Source organism: Chamaea fasciata, unplaced genomic scaffold, assembly GCF_029207755.1.
Source record: "Chamaea fasciata isolate MVZ Bird 193981 ecotype frontalis unplaced genomic scaffold, bChaFas1.0.hap1 SCAF_7, whole genome shotgun sequence".
NCBI lineage: Eukaryota > Metazoa > Chordata > Aves > Passeriformes > Sylviidae > Chamaea > Chamaea fasciata.
Window position 1 is genome coordinate 5,525,676 of NW_027094092.1, and position 22,026 is coordinate 5,547,701.

Consider the following 22,026-nt stretch of genomic DNA (forward strand, 5'->3'; position numbering starts at 1 on the left):
CCTGACAGCCAAGTGAGAAGAATTCCAAATCGTAGATTCTTCTCATTCAAAAACAGGTCCAGATGCTACATGAATAAAATGGGGAGTGCAGAGATACAGTTTGGGGGAGGGGAGACTCAATAACCCGTTACCTTTTGTCTAATTATGTACCTTTTAAGAATGTTACTCTTTTCAAATATTGACTTTTTTATTGCTTCTCCTACAATTGCATTGGGGGAATTTAAGAGCCCCACAAACTACTTTATCAAATAATTAGTTTATCAGTAAATTTGTACTTCATACATCAATCACTATAATGCATAACCTCCACTGAGACAGAAACCAGGTGTGCGTGCTTCTGCTTTCTTCTTTACAGTATCTACAGCGTCATTAGTGCCTATGCTACAGTTTAAATTGAATTCAGCAAAAAGCAATGGTCTTACCCTCCTGCAAGCAATATTACTGCAGGGATAAATCAGCATTTTGTTGATTGACAACACATACTCTTTCCCTGTTGCTGTCTGGAAAATGGTGAAGTATGATTTGTGTATGCAAAAAATTATTTTAATTAGTCATGAATAGAAAAAAACACTTGGTTCCAAGGTAAATGCTGTAAAGCGTGCATACTGTGACAACACCAAGAGGCTTGATCCACCGGATTATCTGAAACCACCAGAAAAGGGCCTGCCTGCCCTTTTCTTCCCTATGCGATTGTGGCGTGAGTTTCTTTTCAAGTGCCTCTTGACATCTGTACAACCCAAATGGGGAAAACATAGTTGCTCTTGAAACAGGCTGGGGGACTTCTTTTTTCAGACACAACAATAGAGAACTCCTTTGGGTCTACCAAGAAAACAGGATGCCTGATCTTTGCATCCTATGTATCCCACAAATCTCAAAGGTGATGGTTTATGTAACCTCCAGATTTATAGTGCATCTTATGGACAAAGGAGTGGAGGTCTGACCAGAGCAGTGTCCCCATGTGAGGACTATCAGTTGCTTCAAAAACCTTGAAGACCCAGTTTTTGGGGGTTCATTCATAAAAATTCTCTTGGAAGGTTCTGATTTAAAAATATGGAACCAAGTTTGCATGTGCATTAAAAATCCAAACCAGTCATTATTTACATTACTTTTTCGTTTTCTGAGTAATCAAGCACTGGCTGGTAATAATGCTCAAAGGGCTGATTATACCAGCAAGAAACAGCAGCTCCTCTGACCACACCTCTTCCCTGGGAAAATCTCTACACCAATGCAAATGGCAACATGTTTGTAGCAGAGAAAAATTGGAATTTCATGGTTGCATGGAATTAATGGTTCTCATGTTCTTAGCAGAGCTGAGCTGAAGCGCTTCCACAGAGAGAGGACTTGTCAGGCTGGCTGTAACATGCTTCCTTTCCAAAATTAAAAAAAAAAATTGTTCTGATTGCAAGCAGATTTCTTGAGAGTATATCCCTTCTCCTTCACTCCTGAGAAAAAGCCAGCAGTGTTTCTAAAGCATGATACTTGCTGCTGTTCATCTGCATGTCTAGTGGACTAGCAGAAGAGTCTTTCCTCCAGGAATAACAAGTGTGTAATGTATTACATTACAGCTGATTAAAGTAGCCTCTCCTGCTACTTTTTAACTTGTTGGTAGATCGTCCAAATACTTGCAGGCACCATCTTATAAACGCAGAATATTGAAACTATGCAGTTTTATGACTGTGGAAAAAGGCTGCTGAAAACATGCTGCCGTAGTGAAATCAGGTACCCACACTAATACAGTTGTATCTGGAAAGTTAAACGGTATTGTGGCGCGAAGTCTAAAACAGATAAATAAAATGCACACATTAACTTAGCAAATTCCAGGTACAATCATGTGTTTGAAATACCTCTGGAACATCCACCCGGCAGTATTGCTGAGATATAAGCTTATATTGGTATATCAGAGTGGGAAAAGGAATGGTTGATATATCCCTAATGGCAGAATTTGAATAATATAGAACTAGAAGGGCAGGACTTGGCCTGAAGAGCTACCTATATTAGTGACTATCAGCCAACAAGAGCTGACTATCAATCAGCCAACATGATTCCTCAGGCCCAGGCTGTGTTAGTGAAGGCTTTGAAAATCTCCTTTCTCGTAAATTGGATAGATTTGGACTGGAAAACAGTGAGACAAAAGAGGAAGAACTGTCTTGATGCTCGCTGACATTTTTAGTTCAAACACGCAAAACCAAACCCCCAAGTGCAAGAAGGATGGTGATGTGGTACTTAAGCATGATTTTTTTTTTTTAAGTTCTTAAAGCTGCAAAGGGTATTAACCACCAGGAATCTTTCCTTTAATGTATATTAAAAACTGATTTATATGGAAGTCCTTAGGTGTACTCAAATTTCAAACACCTGGGTTATTTTCTTTACTTTACTGATCAGTGCAGGTGTTTCATAGCAAAAGCACCCAGGCAATCAGACTGTCTGAGGGCAGCAATGAGTTGCACACATTTCTCCTAGTATAAATAAATTTTCACAAGTGCATGGGGTGAATGGGCCATTGGCATTAATTGCAATTAGATGGCAGTCAGTCTATGAGGTGTAGAAAAATATGTGTTTTAACCGATTCATAAAAGAATTGCACTATCTTCTGAAAATCAACTGCTTCCAATTTTGCCTGTGAGGAAAGAGGGAAGGAAAGAGGCGAGGCTACCACAGCCCATGCCGAGCAGGGGGTGAAGCTAGTTCTTCTCCCACCGCTGGCTCTTGCCGTGGGATGTGGCACAAGGTGCCGTGCCCCGCCAGCACACGCGTGCACTCCCACTTGCCGCAGCCAGCCCAGCCAAGGAGCGTGCCATCTCTCTGTCTTTACCAAGATCAAATGGAGCTAGTCAATCAGGGGATACCATTATTGCCTCCACCATTCAATTTCCACTATCAATAATTTACTGTATTTGCTGCACGCGCAGGAGGAGGAGATGGCCAAACAGATTTTTGTCAGGGGGTGTAGAATCCACCCTGCGGGCGGCCGGGCAGAGCCGAGCAGGACGTTTCGCCCGAGATCCCCTGTCTCCGCCGGCGGGCGCTGATGCGACGGGCGGCCCCGCTGTCGGTCTCAGTCTCGGTCCCGGTGCTGTCCCGGCCCCGGGCTGGGCAGAGCCGCCTCGGGACCGCTGGGACTGAGCTCCCGCTGGGCGCCTGCAGAAAGTCACCGGTGTAAAGTTACCTGGGGCGCTCATTAATAAGCAATGCCTGTTATTATCTTGATTGCATTCTTAATAGGAGAACTACGGAGAGGTCAGCGCGGGAGCGATATTTAAATGGATTGGGCTTGCTTAATACCCGGCGGAGTAAACCAATATCCCGCAGCGGGCGGACCGACATCCCCCCCCGCCCCGCTCTCCGCTCGGGAAGCGCCGGGGGAGCGGAGCGGAGGGGAGCGGAGCGGGGCCGGGCGGGCGGGGCGGGGGCGGTGGCGGGGCCGGGAGGCGGTGCGGAGACTCTAAGCGGGGCAGCGCGGTGCCTACGGCCGGCGCAGCCGCTGGCCGGGGGCGAAGCCGCTCGGCGAGGAGAAGGCGGTGGGGCTGGGCCAGGAGGCTCCGGTTGAGCGGCGGGAGTGTGGGATCCGGCTCCGCTGCCCTCCCGCCCCTCATAAAGCTTTGATGAGACACTTGAGACGCCGCCTGTGTTGTCGAGGCGGCGGGAGGCGGTCGGTGGGACTGGGCGCCCGGGAGAGGATGTGACTTCCCGGAGGGGACCCGGACAGGCTTTGTGTGGACGACAAGGTACGCGGCGCCCCTCCAAGAAACTTACGGGGGCGGGGGGTGCGGGTGGCTGCGGACCTGGGCGGGCGCTGGCTGCTGAGAGGCGTCGGGGAGCGGTAAGGGCGGGGGAGGGCAGGAGCAGCCCCGCGCCCCTTTGTTCCCGCACCTGTCGGTCCGGCCGGTGCCCGGCGGGGCTTTTGCCGGGGCCGGCGGGGGCAGGAGCGCGCTCCCAGTGGCGCGAGGGGCAGCGGAGCGCGGGACCCGGCGGCGCTTCCCCGACGGCGGCGCGGGCGCGCTGCGCGGGGCGCGGCGGGCGGCCCTCGGGCGGCGGGGCGCGCCCCCTGGCGGCGGGCGCGCGGCAGGGCGGCGGCCCGGCCTCCTCCCTCCGCGGCGGCGGCGGCGGCGGCGGCGGCGGCGGGGCCCGGCCGTGGGGCGGGAGCGGCGGCGGCGGGGCCCGGCCGTGGGGCGGGAGCGGCGGCGGCGGGGCCCGGCCGTGGGGCGGGAGCGGCGGGAGCGGGGCCCGGCCGTGGGGCGGGAGCGGGGCCCGGCCGTGGGGCGGAGGAGCCGAGGTGCGGGGAGGGCCGGGGCCGGGCGCCGTCAGGGAGGGGCGCGATGCACTTGTTGAAGCTGGACCGTCGCTGGAATGTGAAGTATGCCGGGCACCGTCCCCGGGATCCGGTGCCACGGGCTCCTGCTCCTCTGGCTGTCCCGCTTCCACCGCCCGCCGGGCGCGGGAAGCCCGCCGGGCGCCGCCGGGAAGGAAGGGAAGGGAAGGCAAGGCGGCGCAGAGAGGGAGTCCGGCGGCTGGAGCGGCTGAAGGTGTCCGTGCTCCGCCAAGAGCAGCGACTGGCCTCGACCCGCCGGCTGTGGATTCATACCGGGGGGTCAGACACGCCTTCACCCAGAAAAAAAATCCTGGGGTTAAATGGTAAATTTGTTTGGCAGAGTTTTAATTAATTCTTTGGAAACCTTGTGCTGTCCCACAGATTTTTTTATATTTTTTTTTCCTAGGATTAAAAGCATGAGGTGTTCCAGCTGTGGGCCATGCTTGCTTTGCTTGGTTTTTTTTAAGAGGTGCTGTTGGTGTCTTGGTTTGTACATTCCAGTTAAGATACGTCCTTTTCCTCTCAGTTTATTGTAGTTTGCTGTTCTGAGGTTATGCAAGATCAATAGTAATTACTTATTTATGTTTCTAGTAACACAGTTCTAATGAATGCAAAGAATCTATCCTGGCAATACATTTTTCTTCAGCCAGTATTTCTGTAATCTTTAATTCATAGTGATAAATAGATAAAATGAATTTCCTTGGTTGTCCATAGAGACGAGCAAAGGGCTGGATAATGAGCTGCCTGCTTGTGGGCAGGAGGAACTTTCCCGGCACCAAGTTTTAATGGCTTTTGGGTCACAAAAGTGAAGAGTTTGCTCTGTTTACACATGAGTGGCTGTCCCAAGTAAGAAGATCATCATGTTGTCTGCTCTTTTGTGTTGGGTAGTGCGTTTGTGTAAATCATAGGCTCTGCTTACAAAGCTGGGTTGCTGTCTGCAAGCCCTCAAGTGAAAACTCGACCCCAGTGATGGCCCAGAGTTCGTGTGGGTATAGAAGAACGTAAGCAGAGGGGATGCTCTTGGCTTTGTGCATGCTGCAAATCCTGTAGTTTGGCATATGAGAGGAGGTAGCAGCTGTTAGGGGGATGCTACGGCTTCCTATGTGCAGAATTCCAGGGCACTGGCTGTGTAAACAGACCCAGGGAAAAAGAGAAGGCAGACAGTGATGTTCTGCAGGAATGAGTGCCGTCCCTCACCTGGGTCTCAGAGTAAAGCAGCGACTCTGTTTCAACTCTAAAATATCTGTTTTGTGCTGTAGTACTACCACTGATGTTCAGCTCCACCGCACCTTGTCTGGGAAAACCCATCTGTAAGCAGTGTGCCTTCTGTTCGTGTTGCAAGTGCTCTCTGCTTTCCGGAACTGCAGGGTAGATCCTGTTGTTATATGGCTGTGAAATCAGGGTAAACCAGGTCAGAAAGATGAAGAACATTTTATCTGAATAATCCAGATATAATGGTGGGGGAAGATGGGAAAGGGCTTTTATCTTGGATGGAATAAGACTAAACTGAAAAAAGTGTAACTTCAAGCAGCTTGCTGTTAAGCATCAGGGCGTTATGTTGTAACAGTAGTGCTTGGGGAAGTACTGCAATATGCTGGAATACTACAAAACGTAGTGCACAGATGCAAAGGTTTTTAAAGGCTCGTTAACATGCGGAAAAAAATATAAGGGAAAATAAGGTTCTGTGCTTTTGCTTAAAAGCTTTGTATATATGATAGTGCTGAGCTGAAAGTGGCTGCACTTTAAAAGTCTTTGCAGTAGCTGTAGCATTTGTGCAACTCTTACTCTGCTGTTGCTGCAAGGAAAACACAGAAGCTGCACATTTTGCTCATAATAATTCTCTCAGGGAGTGTATAAAAGCAGGTCACAAGAAACTTGGAAGTAGGAGACCCTCTCAACCCTTCTGTGGGTAAGCACTGCGTGAAGAGGAGAAACAAGTCACTCTGCTGAGTGACTTGTGTAATAAGTATGGTCCTATTAAAAAAAAAAGGTATTTCTCATACATGCCTTCCTGATTTGTATAAAAGGCTGAAAAGTTCTTCTAAGAATGAACCCTGTGCCTACACTAGAAATCTCACATTAGGTATTGTGTGAATTGTTGGAGACTCCACTAGAGAAGGATATGTGCTTTTAATAGGTTAATTGCTAACTTGTCTTGACTTGTATTCAAGCATATGTTGTGAGCACTTGGTTTCTCCTAAATAGCTGAAATGCTGCTTAATTGGGAAACTCTCAATCATTTCTTAGATCAGTTCATATACTGGCATTCTTGGTAATCCTTAGTTGTAAACACCCTTTAAAAGGAAGCTTTTAAAGGCACTGAAGCTAAGCTATTTTTGTGTGTTGCTGAAATGAAGTGTTAACCAATAACCTGCTGTCTTCAGTTCCAGCCAGGAAGGTTCTGTAACAGTTCTTGTATGCTGTGATACACCATTAGGAAGCAGCACAGGTGTGTACTGAGTGAACTCCCTGATATATGAGTTGGGACAGGGCTGATAGGCTGTGTCCCCTGTCTGTCAGCTCACAAATCTCACTGTTTCCTTATCCATTGTTCAGTCTTATCTTTGACTGCAGGTTCTTTGAGGCAGAGATAGTCTTGCCCGACTTCTCTTTCTGGTACCCAACAAGAACTCATCAATGCTCTTGTAATACAAACAATAGATAATAGATTTTGCTCTGCAGTGCATACAAGCAACTCTGCCATGGTACCTTAAACTTGCATGTTGTCAGTTCCAGGTGCTGAGCAGTCCAGTGAGGAACACTGTAGGAGCTGTCCATGCGGAACAGGGCAAACAGTCTTGTGTGTAAAATGTAGGTGATCTGTAGGGTCAGGCTCAGTCTTTCCTCCTTTTCAACCTTCAGGACCTAACTATCAGGCAACTGTAGACTGTTGGAGTTCAACTGCTATACTAAACAGGAATAATGAACATGAAACAGTCGGAAATATTGGAAGTGCCATGGGCATGATTGACCAGGCAGCAGTCTTAAAAAAAAAAAAAACACCCAACCAAAAACACCCCCCACACAATGAAAAAACAACAACAACCCAAAACCAACCTTATCTCAGGTACACTGTCTACCCTTTATAACTAGTGAACAGAGGGGTTGACTGGGATGGTACTGACCTGATGTGATTGTAATTCTCGGTAACATTGATACCAGTGGTATCAGAATGTCCCTTTACAGCATAATTTGGGCATCATGACTAGATACAGCTGTCTAAAGATGAGTACCATGCACAACCAGAGGAAGCAAAAGGAAACTTCATTTAGTGATTTTTCATGCCCTGCTGACAGCTGCCATAAGGCTGTAGCAGTTGTATACTTTCCTTGGTAAGAATATTGTATTTTTTCAGAGAAGTCATTTTCTGAAACCAGTTAATTAGGACAGTTATTTCTGGCCATGGCATTTGTAGAGAACAGAAGGCATGATTGTTCTTATATTTGTTTCAAGTCCTTTGATCGACTAGAAGCTCTCAATGCTTTACGCTATAAATTACCTCAATCCTTTGGCAGTTCATTTCTTTTCTTGTGTACTTGGTTAGGAAAATGCAGAAATCCTTGTGACTCAGCTACAGACTACTATAAATTATGAAGAAATGGGGGAGGGGGTCACATTTCACGTTAGGAAAGGCAATTCTAGGAGGATGGAAGGATACTCGTTGCTAAATTTGAGATAAGCATCTTACAGTATCTCAAAATCTGAGCAGCTACTGCCACCTAGAGATGCACGAACCACATAGGGTGCTCGGGCTGTCTCTGGCAAGAGAGCCTGCACCTTTAAAATGAGTTAATCCCAGTCCTTACTCCACAATATAAATTCAGTGTATGAGTGCAGACTTTTTTTTAGCCCTGTAATTGATGATTACCTGTGAAACCCTTTCTAGTGATTCAGGTAACTAAATTTTATACAGTCTTCCTTGTGTGGCTTCAAGGGGTAAGCAAAGAAGCATCACTTTCAGTAAATCGTTTGCTGATTTAATTTATGCTACACCTAAAGAAGTATTTGCAAGTCAAATTTATAAGGGTTTGGTACAACTGTTGCTGAGGCTTCATAGCCTTTTTAAAGCCTACGCCGATAATATGCAATGTAGAATTAGTCCCTTAAGGATTTGCATTCAGTTGAAAGTTGGTTTGTTCCCTATCCTGCCTTTGAAGTCTACTTGTTGGGGACTATCCTTTAGTATATATTTGCTAAATAGAAAAAAATCTGATTTTCCCAAATGTATTGACTCAGCAGCCTTTAGATTGGTTTCACTAGATTCAGAATTTTATCAACTTAAAAATTAAGTATCAAAGTTAAGTTGAATATGTAACTATTTGTTGCTACCTCGAATCTAACAACATGGAATACACTGGCATCTGCTCCTTGTTTTTTTGTTTTGTACATCAACCTGCTATAGCAGTTTCTTCCTCTGCATTTGAGGGAAAATTACTTAATTTGTTTCCAGATTATAGAGGGAAACAATGAGCCTTTTTTACCCCTGAACTCAATCTCATGTTCAGTTATTTCTGTTTGACTCCTAGAGACACAGTATGTTTTGGGGCTCTTATAATAACTGCTAGCTCTCAGCTATCAAATGCCTACTGCAATAAGCAAACCAACACAACTAAACTTGGAGTTGATAACATCATCTCATAGAGCCCTGAAAATATAATCCTCTAGTTAACTGCATGTACTGTATAACTTTCCAGGTGATGGTTTTTTAAATTTCTTAAGATATTTGAAGTCTGTCAGTGTAAATTATATTGGGATAAGAGCTTAATCCAAAACTTCTGAGGGAACAGAATTTTCCTGTGGGAAACTGAGAAACTATGATACAGGGATATTTGCCACGAGTCAGGAGGTAACTGCAAACTGCTTATACCATATCAGGGTGCATGAGAGTTTTAATACCAAAGTAGAGTTTGGAAAAACTATCCTTGGCTCACTGGAGTTCCACATCAGCCTCAACCTTTCTGGTACGTGCACTGAGTTACAAGTAGGCTTTGCATGAATGCAGGAGGAATCTGGGAAAAAATTGAACTAGGCAAAACTTGAGCAAAATGCTCTTATATGCTCTATATTAATTCAGCATGTAAAAGACTCAACCCAGAATCCTGTACTACATATCTTTTAAAAGTGAGTTAAACTTAATCTTGTTCCAGTTCTAGTGCGTATTGTGCCTTATCTAATGTGATCTGAACATTGGGTTTTTTTAAATACTGCTCCTGGAGAAATGCTGTTTCATCTAGATCAAGGAATTAAAGGTTCTGATCTCTGGATTCCTTAGTCTGTTACGCCATTTACTTTTTAGCTTGGTGCAACATCTAGTATCCGTATGGTTTAGTTTATCCATCTTTACACTGGCCATGGTGCTTTTGTTGAGTGTTCAGTACATGATACACTGAGAAGAGAAGAAATGAAATCTAAACTTTATTGAAAGGCTGGATTAGTAAAGCCAACTTCTCCCCTTAGTCATAGTTCTCACTGTACCACAGAAGTGTATGGATACTGTTGGGATGAGTGACAGGAATTGTTTTGAAGTATTTCTAGGTAATTCTGCCTGCTGGCTGCCTCCATTAAGACTTGGATCTTCACTTGCTATTTACATTCCTTCTGAGTTGATTATCCAGTTTGACTGAGCCGTAAATGCCGAGAGAGAAATGCTATTTGATAGAATTTGTACTGAGAGCCAGTGTGAGGAGGAAGCAAATTCAATAACAAGTTCGAGCTGGCAAGAGTGATTTAACCAGAATCCATGCCAGGAAACTGTGGTGAGCTATGAATGTCCTTCTGAACATCATGATCACCCTTTATTTTTATAATGGGTTGAACCAAAACTAGAAATAAACACATCTGAAGGTCTGCATTTTTGCTTTTCCAGATCTAACCACTACCATTTATGTCAATGTCATGATTTTGTTGTTGTTGTTGTCAGCTTATGTCTTGTAGACTGATGAAGGATTGTTTTTATTTTATGGGAGGCAAAGAAGGATGCTTTGCATGTCATTACAGCAGCAGAGTATTTACTGAGGTGGCATTGGCAAATTGATGCCAATGAAACAGTGCAAAGAGAAGAAGCAGGTGCTTCTTTACATCTTCTCACAGACACACAGATTTTTTGACTAGCAAGAGGTGTCCAAAAATGAGTTTTCCCCTTAAAGGCTAATGATTGGCATGTGAATTTAAAACAAGGAATAAATCTGCCTTCCTTGAAAGACTCATTTTAAGTCCTTTTCTCTCTTGATTTTGCACTAATGATAAATTTCTACTGTCCCCTGTGGAAAACTTTATTGCCATTGCAACTGCAAAAGTAGGAGGAATGTCACCAATGAACAAGATTGTTGCAAAAGAATAAGAAGTGTACCTCTGAGAGTGACAAACCTGTAGGGAACATCTTGAAGTCCGTAAACTTCAAGCATGAAGTCATATCACCTAGTTCTTAATCAATTTTGTTCAACGTGGAAATGGTTGTTTATTTTTTAACTGGCTCTGATTCCTGTAATTCTTATGAAACTTACAGACTCTTTTGCTTGGAAATACTATAAATAATTTCCCCTGCTTTTAACTAATGGAAGGACAGGTATGCAGTGAGACCTACAAAACACCATAAATAACTTCCATGTCTGCTTTAAATTAAACGCTTTGGAGCAAGTCTTCAGTTGCAAAGCATCACCAGACCTTTTAGTATTCAAATTGTGCTCACTAGAAAGTGGCTGCAGGGGAACTGCTGACATTCTGCATATCTTGTAATTTGTCATGTTCAAGCATATGTCAAAATATGACCTGTAGTTTTGTTAAGGACGGTATTGAGCCATTGGTATTTTAACATAAAGATGCGTCTGTGGATGTGCATTGGAAAAAAAAGATAACTGGAATTCAGTCATCTTGTTTCCTTTTATTGGTTCCATGATGCTGCTACCCACATTACAAGTGGGCATAGCCTTGCTCTTCTCCACTTTACCCAAATTAAGGATGACCCTTGGTACCCGGGAAGCTGCCTGGTTTGTGTTTATAGGGCTGGTAAATGCCCTGCTTGTGCAATAGTACTTCTTTATGGGAATAGGTCTTTCCCAAATTTCATAGCAAGTTTGCTGCAGGTAAAAGCAGTCTCTGGTCTGGATCAGACAGGAACTTGTGTTGCATTTCAAATCAAACTTAGAGGCTTTAATTGTGAAGAATATTTGTATTTTAACACTAGTTTTGTTTTCCATGTTGCTCTTTGTTATGTAGTGGTTGAGGCCACAAATTGGAAGCACGAGACTAAAACCTGAATAATTAAAGAAGAAACAAAAAGCCATGTGGCAATAGCAGGAGTTTCTACCACCCCACCTTAGGCTCATGACAACATGCCCTATAGTTAACCTACAGTCAGGAACTAATAATGACACAGATGGAAGTGAGCTAGCATATATATTCAAAGTAATACCCCTAAGGTTTTAATGAGCATCTTTCGGTGTTTAGGCATATAAATTGCTGTGGAGAGATTAGCAAAATATGTGTATGGTACACATGGTAAAGGCAGCTTTGTGTAGTGGCTGAACTGAGGGATTTTGAGCAAGAACACCCTTGTTCTCCTCTGGTTCAGCAGTGACTTGCTGTGCAATCTGGGATAAAATGTTTAAAATACTTGTGGACTTTAGGCTACCCAGAGGGAAAACACAGTTTCTGATGCGGTTCCTTATCACCTAAGTATGTTGTGGTTCAATGTTTGCAAAGCACTTTGAAGGCTTTGATAGCATGTTCTCCAAAAAATGTTGTACAATTGGAGAGTCAAAACAGCTTAAGTACCAGATTTCTTAGCTTTTGCAACCTCTTTTCCTCTCTATAACTAGTAATAATCTGTGGTATGACACTTTTGCGTTTGATTTTGAATAGGATGGTGACTTCTATAGCTGGCCTATTATGTTACAGAGATTTTTGGGAGAGGGAGAATACTTAGCTATTTCCAAGACTACTTGAGTAATTTAATGTTTCTTGCTTTAACTTTCTCTTTCCTCCCCCACCCCCAGCTATTAGAAGAGAAGCTGTCCTTCCCTGCAGCATAGTGGGATCTGCTTACATGAAGGGACAGGTATTGAAGTTTTTCAAGAGACGTGTTTATTTAATGACTGAAATCTCATATACAAACCTACCCTTTGGAGCTTAAGGGCTCTTACAGTGAGAACAGTGCTTTGCTGGCAGCAAAGCCACTTTCTTCAGTGGGGGGTTGTGCATGAAACAGGACACCCAAGTGAGGAACATTAGGTGGTGTTGGGCTGGATTTTGCATACTTCTCTTTATAGACATGTCTAGGCTATTTATGTGCTTATATCAGTGAGGGAACTAGAAGAGCTAGCCTGCATACCTAGAAAGGTTTTTTCCTTTCTCTTTAAACTGTATTACCAAACATGCATGTATCCCTCAGGAGTCCTGAGGAAGCTACTTTGCTGAAACCTGTCACATTTTGTTCTGAGACAGCTATTAGCTATAATTTAGGTTGTGACCCCATCTGATTTTCTGACCACATAAATACTGGGTCACCTTTGCAGCGGATACAAATCTGTGAATGGAACACTGTGGGTTTATACCAGGCAGGGACTGTGTCCACCAGAATTAGGTCCAGTGGAACTTACTGCTTCAAGGAACTTCAATAATTTTTTGGAAATAATTCCCCATGATGCCACAATCTGTTACATCTAGTGGCAAGTGTGAAAAGTCAGGAACCATGTAACTTCATTTTTAATTAGGGAAGGAAAGGTCCCAATGTGCATGTAATTCATAGAAATCACAGTGTAACACTCCTTGGTGAAAGAAATTACAGCATTATACAATTGGGATAAGGCAGGAGTTGGATAAATTAATTTTTCCTGTAAGAGGGCCCTTTTTTTTCTATGTGTTCCATTAAATGTGTATACCTGGAGCAGTACAACTAATGAAGCTTGTTTTCAAACCCTTGCATCTTTGCCAGATGTACCTCCTCACCCCTTCTAGTGATTCCAAACCCTTTCCCTCTGTGGAGCTTGTGAAATGAAAGGAAAAATACAGTGCTGTAAGTCCATAAGCCTATACACTGGATTTTGCCTAAGGATGGAGGAGAAGAAGAGTTTATTTGGGCCTGTCTCAGGTGCTGCCATGCTGGTTATACAACGTGATCCTGTGTATCCCTCTGTTGAATCTGGTTGAAGTTGGCCCCCCGCTTTTTAAAATAGATTAGGGATAGAGTACCAGCCACAGCGAGTGCAAAAGTCTTGTTTCCAAATGAAACCACTTAGAAGGTGGAGGACAAAACAAAGCTGAAAACTATAATGCTTTGAAATGTGTGGTAAGCTACATTGTCATTGTAAAATATCATTGGTGAAAGAGCACTTCTTGCCAAAGTGTTTTCAATACAGTTATGTTAACATACTGACATAATTTTCCAATAGTGTTATCTCCAAAGATAAAGCTGTTGTCACAGCAAGATACTTGCAGGGCTGGCTGTCCAGTGAGGTGGATTAGATTCCCAATGAGCATATCCCTATATCGTTGCACAAGTCCTCATTATTCTGTTAACATTGATTGAGGTGACTTTGCAAACCTACAGATTTCTGCTTCTGCTCTGGTTCTGCTCTCATGTAACTTTTGACTTGAATACTCGCAGAAACTGCTCTGGTACCTCTGTGTAAGCTTTTATTCCTTGCCCTGCTTACGGAAATTATTTCCATGGAGATGCTGTGCTGACAGCTGGACTGAGCACATGTCAAGAAAAAGCCACACACAAGGGCAGAGAGCCAAAAGATGACTGGAACAGTACTAGCAAATGCAGGAGTACTGTTAATACCTGCCAGAGCTCTCACAACAAGCAGTTCTGCTTTCTGGTTCATGCACATCACAATGCACTGATCAGCTGCATACTGGCTGTGGCCAAAAGTAAGGTATTCACTTACAGCAATGCCACACACAGGCAGGGTCTCGGCAAAGGTTAGAGTCTTGCAACAAGCACATGTAGCCTTTGCTCTCCTCCCCTCACCCTAGTGAAAGCACTCCCTGCCCAAACCACAGGTAACTGCACCATCTGATGATGTCCTAGTTTAGGGCAAATTTGGGAGAAAACCCCCGAAGAGGGTCCCTCTGGGGAGCAAACCCAAACGGCTCCTCGCCCAACTGGTCCGGGAAAGAACTTCCTTGGAGAAAAGTGGAAAGAAATATTTATTTAACAAGCAAAGTGCCCACAAGCATTAAAGAATGAATAATATGAAACAATAAAACCTTCCCATTGTTCTGAAATGGGATAGCAAATTCAGAAAGTCCTTGCTGTGAATTGAAGCTGGGCTCGCTCAGTCTCTTATCAGTTCCTCTGGTGCTGACAAAATGCCGAGGTTCAGGCCCTTGGGCCAACGGTGCCAGCTCTTGGTGTTCCTCTGGGTTTTTCAGTCCAGAGCAGGTTTAAACAGTCCCAAGAAAAAGGAAAAAAACTGTCCAGGGAGCTTCTCTGCTTCAGCTAGCCAAGACTAATTAAAAAGCAAAAGAGATCTCTGTCCTGCTGCCGGTCTGTGCTTCAGACGAACACAGTCCAGGAGAGGAATGTGTAGGAGTCGGGCAGTTTTCTCAAAACAAACTCAGTGCTTCTCCTTCTCCCTGCTTCGCTCTCAGAACCAGCCTTAAAGGCACAGAACTCAATATACAGCACAAACAGAACAAACGATTGGGATCATAATCCATAAGCATCATAAAGTCATCCTAGGACAGATGATTATGCTTTTTAACCATTTCTTTTCCATGGCAAATCTTCACTTTCATTCCTGTTGGGTGCATAATATTCTGTAGGTCCTAGGAAGCTGCCACTTGCAGCAGAACTGGTGCTTGTGTGGGATGCTTTACATGCTGTTCAATAGTCTATAGGCACTCTGTGAGATCCAGCCTCGGCTGGTGCAGGAGCATCTGTGTTGTTCCAGGGCTGCTGGACACGTCACTGTTCAAGGGATCCAGCTGATGCTAGATTGCACGCAGCAGGATCTGTTGTGTTCCTGCTTTTGGGTGCCAATTATCCTTGACTTCTGTGTGAGCTTCATGTGTGTACTTGGCAGAATAGCTTAGTCCTGTGTTAATTCAGTGCAGTGTTTCTTACCAGAGAACTGTAGTGAAACAGAAGACAAACTACAGATGCTGCTCAAAGGTCTGAGGTTCTTCCTTAATGTTCTTTTGCATACAGGTTGAATTAGCATTTTATAAAGCTCTAGTGGCTATTGAAGCAAATGATTTCAGAGAACTGTAATTATCTGCCCCCGTGGAGGAACCAGATAGTATCTTGGCATGGAGTAATTACTTAATGGATGGGTTTCATGTTGGGGAGGGAGTATGTACCCTGTTCTATAGGTGAACCTTCCTTTCACAGAGATTGCTTTAATGTTACTTCTGAATGACCACAGTAATGGCATGAACATACCTTGGCGTATACTCTAAAGAGATAAATGCAATTTTCTGAAGTCAGTTTTGAAATTGGAATTTGCTGATGCACAAGTTTTGGTCCTAGAAGTATCATCCCTACTGTACAGTATTTATGACATAGTAATAGAAGTGTGGCATGTTACTCTACCCATTATACTCTGAAAAGCAGAAATAAACCTGTTGGTAGTGCTTTTATTTGTGGGGGACCTTCACTGGGATTTCATATGGGAGGGCATACCTTGGGATTTCAACATGAAATTTTGGCAAAAAATGTTGTGGTAAAACGTGATGTGTTTGGTACGAATGGTGGCACGTACACAGGCTCCTTTGGGAGCTGAGTTTCTTTGTGTACAGTTGGAATCACAACTTCCTGTGCAGCTTGAATGCCCCGAGTGTGGTATGCTGTACCAACAGCTGGAAAGGCAGTAGGTGTGTCGCTGGCTCAATAATCAGTTCCCATTATCAAAGTATAAAAAAAAGTGCACATCTATTCTAAAGATGTTGTCTCTCTGAAAACCTATGATACCATCTGTGAATCTGGTCTGCTATTTCTTCTCTTGTACATACTGTCAGAACTCATCCTTCCTGTTTACTGGTATGGGCAGACTGGGTCTGAGATCTGTCCAACAGAGATCCTGCTGGGAACACCTTGTAGTCCTGCACTTAGCCAATTCAAGTGTAATTAAGTGTGTTTGCAATGAATCTGCTCTGCACTTATTAAAGCAACTGAATTCCCACTCAGAGCTTTGAAGCGAGCTGTTTAAGTGTCTAGAAAGATACAAGCAAAGTTTGTGGGAAACTCTGAAACATGGCTCTGTGAAAGATCAGGACTGTGATGTCATGGCATTATTATTTTGCCATTATTTTCTTTGGGTTCTTTCTCACCTCTGGTTGTCAGAAGCTGTGATTTCTGTATGTACGGAGGAGAGAGTCCAATAAAACCTTGGAACCCCACAAAAATTGCCTTGTAGTGCTTTGGACAGATGCATGTTTTTTCAGAGCCAATATAGACATTGCTGGAGTTTCTTTGCTCTCAGAAGCTGTACTACAGACAGTATTTAGCAACATAAGATAAAAGAAAATTTCTCATGCTAAAAGTTGTAGTTAAAGTTAACACTACTTGTAAATGTGCTTGCTGTTTATCTTGGACTTCAAAATACTTCATAGTCTCTGCTATCTCTGGCAATAAGACTAAGTAGATTTCATTACCTCAGGGAAAAACCAACATGAGAATAAAAATAAAATAGGTTTATTCTTCCTGACGCGAAGCACCAACTTACAAGAATACAAATTGGATATGGGTGTGCGTGTGTATGTATTGGGGGGTGGGTGCTTTATTTGCAGTAATGAAATGTAATTATATAGTTTGCTGCATAAATAGCCTCAAGCATAAGTAGAGTGTGTCAGACATCCAGTTATGCATGTGATAAATGTTAATACTATTTGTTCTCAGTACATTTAGTCTTTGCAAATCATGTGCTGACATGCATCCCATTTTGATATCTGTTCACACACTCTGGTAATGATGCATAAAGCAGAAACTCATGCCTGTGGCATTCAGTAGGATTTAGTAAATTGAACTTTTGTGTAAAGATCTTAGAAAATGGCAAGGCACAAAATGAATGTCACTTGCTGCTAATTTTATCTTCCTCCACACACTCCTTTCTGGAGATTAAAGCATGAATCTATTCACTACTGAAAGTTATTTCAACTCACATGGCAGATATCGGGATGCAGAAAAGCAAGTACATGTTCGCAGCTATTTCTTAGGTCTTGGTCTCTCTACTGGAAATATAACCTGTCAAACTACTGGATTTCTTCTTAAAATAATTAAAACAATGAAATAATTAACTGGTGAATCTTCATTAAATACAAATACTGAAATAAATAGTACGGCAAGGTAATTGTCTTCATATGTAAAGTAGCTGTAGATAATTGACATGACCTTCATTTAATGAGCCTGCTTCCCATTAGTGGAGAAGACTGCCACAATTACCTGTCCTTACTCTAGCTGTAATTGTGTGGACTTTATTGGAATATGAAGTAGGTCACATCTTCCTGAGGTCCAGTCTGGTGGGTGACCTCTTTTCATTTCTTCAGCTTCCCTGTGCTGCATGAAAGCAGAAAGGACGTTTCTGTGGCCATGAGAATGGCTGGTGTTCACGAAGCTTGTCTCAAATGTGATTTCTGAGAGACGTGTCTCATGTCCTGAGGGAGTAGTCAGAGGCTTGCTCCCAGGGAGGCTAGTGTGTATCTATGTTGTGCAAGTTAGTGGGTGTACAGAGTATGGGATAACAATTGGACCAAGACTTCTTCTCCTAGAGAGATCTTCAATCTGTTATGCTCAGAGATGTGCCTGAACAGGAGTGCAAAAGGGTTGCAGCCTTTACTTGTTCCTAGAAGGTGTGGAGTAGAGACCTGAACCTCCTACACCTGATAAGGGAGGGCAAATGAGTGTACTGTAGGAGTACAGACTGGTGTTGTAACATCAGTGATTTTTTTATTGTATGTTTCTGGGAGCACATCTTACTACAGGTAGTCGTGGCTACACTCTTTGTCTGGCATTCAGCTGTATGGATGCCCTCAGAACATGCATTATCAGCCAGGTTGCTCCAGTTAAGAAAAACTCAGTACTGGTGAGCCTCCATGGGAGATAGTTGCTCAGTCTACCAGCATAGCCTCAGGCATGGATGTACACAGAAATGCTGGGTCATCTCCGTGCACAGCCTCATAGTGGTGGATATGCCCAGCACAGAAAGGATCAATATCTTGCTTGGTAGTAGCAGCCTGGGAAAATAGGAAAATAGCTTTCTCCCATGTTCCCAGCTCAGCTCCCCTTCCACACAGGGTGGCACACTGACTGGCTCATAATCAGAAGGATGTACACAATATGTTAATGTTTGGGGTTTACAAGACACCTATTATAACGGGAAAGGCAGCATCTTTAATCTTTGCGATATAATGAAGGTTTGGTGGTTGGGGAACAGAGAGGAAAAGGACTGGAAACTACCATCCAAAGTATTTCCAATGACCTTATTGGTGCTACATTGGGATATTAGTCCTGCCTCATTAAGAAAGAGATGAACCGTGCTGTTGTGTTTGATGCTAAATGCCAGGCACCCACAAAAAAAACTCTTCATCCATTCTCCTCTGCTATAGTTGAGCAGAGGAGGGGAAAGAAAACCCAAAGGGGCTCATGAGTTGAGGTGAGGATTGGGAAGAAACACTTTAAGGGCAAAATAGGTTCAAAACTTAAAAGGTATTAAAAAAAAATGATTAACAGAATTGAAAGAGTATAATGAGAACAAAAATAAACCTTTACAACACCTTTCTTCCCCCAAGCCCTTCTTTCCTTCCCACCAACAGTGCAGGGAGACAAAATATGGGGGATTTAGTCAGTTTATCACTTCTAAAAATCTTTCTTCAGTTTGCTTAGGGAGAGGAGTCTCTTCTGTTACGTAGTGGGGTCCTTCCCATGGGAGGCAGTTCTCTGAACTTTTCCAACATGTTTCTAATTTTCACGAGTAGCAGTCCCACCTGACCTGCTGTAACGTGAATCCCTTCCACTGGCAAAATAGTCTTCCTGAACTACATGGTGTGGGCTGTTTTAGTTCATGGGGTGTAGCTTTTTTTAGGGATGAATTGTTCTAGTTTGGAAGCAAGGGTTCTCTTTCTCTACCTTCTTTCTCTCTGAGTTTCCCACCAGATTACAGCTTTTCAGCATCCATACGCTCCAGCGTGAACACCTTTCCTCACAGGGTGCAAGTTGACCCCTGCAGCCCCCCAGGTACTTCATGAATTACAGGGAAACTTATAGTCCTCACCACAGCTTGGAGAAGAATCTCAGCTCTGACACTTGGAGCACCTCCTCCTTCCCCTTCCTCCTTTCACCGACTTTAGTATCTTCACCTTTACCTTTTCTCTGACTCGGGAGGAGAGAATTGGTGTCTGTAGGTTTGTTTGTTCTCAGGCTCTATCAATTGAAACAGTTTTTATGGAGTTCCACAGCGCTGAAAGGTTGATTGTCGCAATAGGACACGAAATAAAGATGCATGACTCCAGCCATAAGGCAATAGAACTCAGAAGGCTTTATTTACAATTCATTCAGCCCTTTTATAACATGCTGTGCTACAAGGCACGTTATTGGTCCATAAGGCTGACACCTCTCCCATTGGTTCAGTAACAGAAATAGCAGACAACACCTGTTGTTATGGGAAAGAAATATTGCTAACACAAGATTGTTCAGGGAAAAAGAAAACTGTTGAAAAGTTTCCCTTGGGAAGAGCTAGCTCTTCTCAAGCTCAGAAAATAACGAGTCCACAGTTACCAACTACTTCAGTTGGCTTAGCAGCATGTCTGTTTTCAGGGCCAGCCCGTGACTGGCTTTGCCAGGCATGGAAGAAGCTTCTAGCAGCTTCCCACACAAAAGAAAAAATCCCTTCCATGGCTGGCATCCTCCCTCCTCAACAAAAAATTAAGCAAGGTAAAACCAACACGCATGCATTCATGTGTCAATTCAACAATAGCTGAAAGGTTGTGTGATTCTACCCATGAAATGAAATATCTTATTCTGCCAAAGCATGCTAAACTAGGCTGACTTTTAGCAATTGCTAATACAAATTGCTGTGGTCTCTAAAATGAAGATATTTCCCAGGTAATAATATATTACACCCTTGTATTAAATCACTTGGTATAATTTTGCTGTCAAAGATAAGGACTCGGTATAGTGCTCAAGTCACTGGCAAGATAGAGAGAAGAATCTTTTTACATCCTGCTCCTGGAGTTCAGCTTAGTCTAGGACTCATTTGCAGAGTAGTAGATGTTTGATTTGTGGTTGCTTGCTGGCAATGTTCCCTGTATCCGTGCTGCTAAAGCTTACTTTGACATGCTTTTCTACAGTTTTACATGGGAGGAAGAGGATTGGCTTTTAAGCAGATATGTTTTGTTGTGTATCATCAGTATGTTATGTGGGTAATGCCTGTCTAAAAATTGCTGGTTTTCAGAGTCCAGTTGTACACAATTTCTTGCCATCCCAGATAACAGTGGTGGTTGTGTCATCGGATGGGATGTAAATTGATCAAACTTGACAGCAGTTTTCTTGCTAAATGGAAGGCCTAATTGATTAAGGAAATTTTAATGTGATACAATAAAGTACTGTTAGATCTGGTGACCAACCAGCTGAGGGCTTATCAAAGTCAATCAGCACCGCTGTCCTCCATTGTCTTCCTTTTAAGAAAAGCATCCATGTGGGTGAAGTTGCTATTCTCTTTCCACAGCTGTGCGAGATAAACAGCCCAGTGATAGTAGCGAACGATGTGGCCTGGTCCAGGGATTCTCCTCTCCTTTGTTCTCCTATCTAACTTCTCCTATCTAACTTGAAAAGCAACTGATCAACTCCAGCTGATGTGCTTACCTGATGGGTGCAAACTTCTCCCTGTTCTGTGCTTGCCTTGTTGCTTCTTGTGCCCTCTTTTGCTCTGGAAGGCCCCTTGGGGGGCCTATGTGCGCAGAGAGACTGTGTCCTACAGAGTCAAGAACTGGCCGGGACCAGTGGGCACTACTTCGATAAAAATAACAGGAACTTGGTTAGCAGCCAGAAGATCTGTTTTCTGTTCATTGCTCTGGTGGCCACAAAGTATGATGTGAGTGTTTGGGGTTCTTTTCGGTTTAGGTTTTATATTAAACAATTCTCTGAAGAGAGAGTGTATAAATATTATCTTTTCGTTCCACTGGCTCTGCATTTGTATGTTAGCTGAGCCACCCATTTTCAAGACTTGTCTCTCACTGGATAAAGGAAGACTAGCAATCTTTTTCCTTCTTTTGTTAGTCACCTCTGTAATTCCTCTTTTCCTCCTCTTTGAGGAAAAAATCTGACCACTCCCTGTAGAATGTTTTAAAAATCCCACCATGAAAAAAGGTACAAAATATTAATGTTCTGCATGGTTAGAACAAACACTACGTTCCCGTGAGTCACAGATGTCAGGTTTGTTTAATTCTAATACATCTATGCCACAACAACACTATTAAACAGAAAAAGAGACGGAGGGATGAAGGAAGGGTTGTGCTGGGTTAGTAAGGCTTCTTGGCCAAAATCTTGTTTAGTGGGGGCCTGGAGATGAGGGGGGTATGGACAGAAACCTGAACACTTCCCATCCGGCCTTCATTAAGTACTTTAAGACCTATGTTTTGGGCATTGCCTTTCTAGTGCAACATTTCATTTTATTAATATGTTTTATGATAAATTGCCTTTCCATGTTAAGTCATAAGAGTACTAATTTCCCACAGCATATTTGCTGGAGATAAAGTAAGTCTTTTTACATAGCACC

General features: G+C 43.4%; 1 protein-coding gene across 5 annotated transcripts in view; it reads left to right on the forward strand.

Annotated features, from left to right (window-relative positions):
* The window catches only part of BDNF (brain derived neurotrophic factor), a 42,777-nt gene that overhangs the window by 15,083 nt on the left and 5,668 nt on the right, over positions 1-22,026 (forward strand). Inside the window, exons 1-2 of one of the 5 annotated variants that reach the window (XM_066187284.1) lie at positions 3,434-3,725; positions 6,694-6,758. The exons of 2 other annotated variants lie outside the window; for them this stretch is intronic. Coding sequence is in view for 1 of the 3 variants with exons in the window: in XM_066187280.1 (XP_066043377.1) it covers positions 4,630-4,632 (3 nt within the window). In the remaining 2 variants the exon portion in view is untranslated. Of the gene's footprint in view, positions 1-3,433; positions 3,726-4,317; positions 4,633-6,693; positions 6,759-22,026 lie in introns of those variants that run through there. 2 more of the 5 variants (XM_066187282.1, XM_066187280.1) reach the window with 2 other exon arrangements.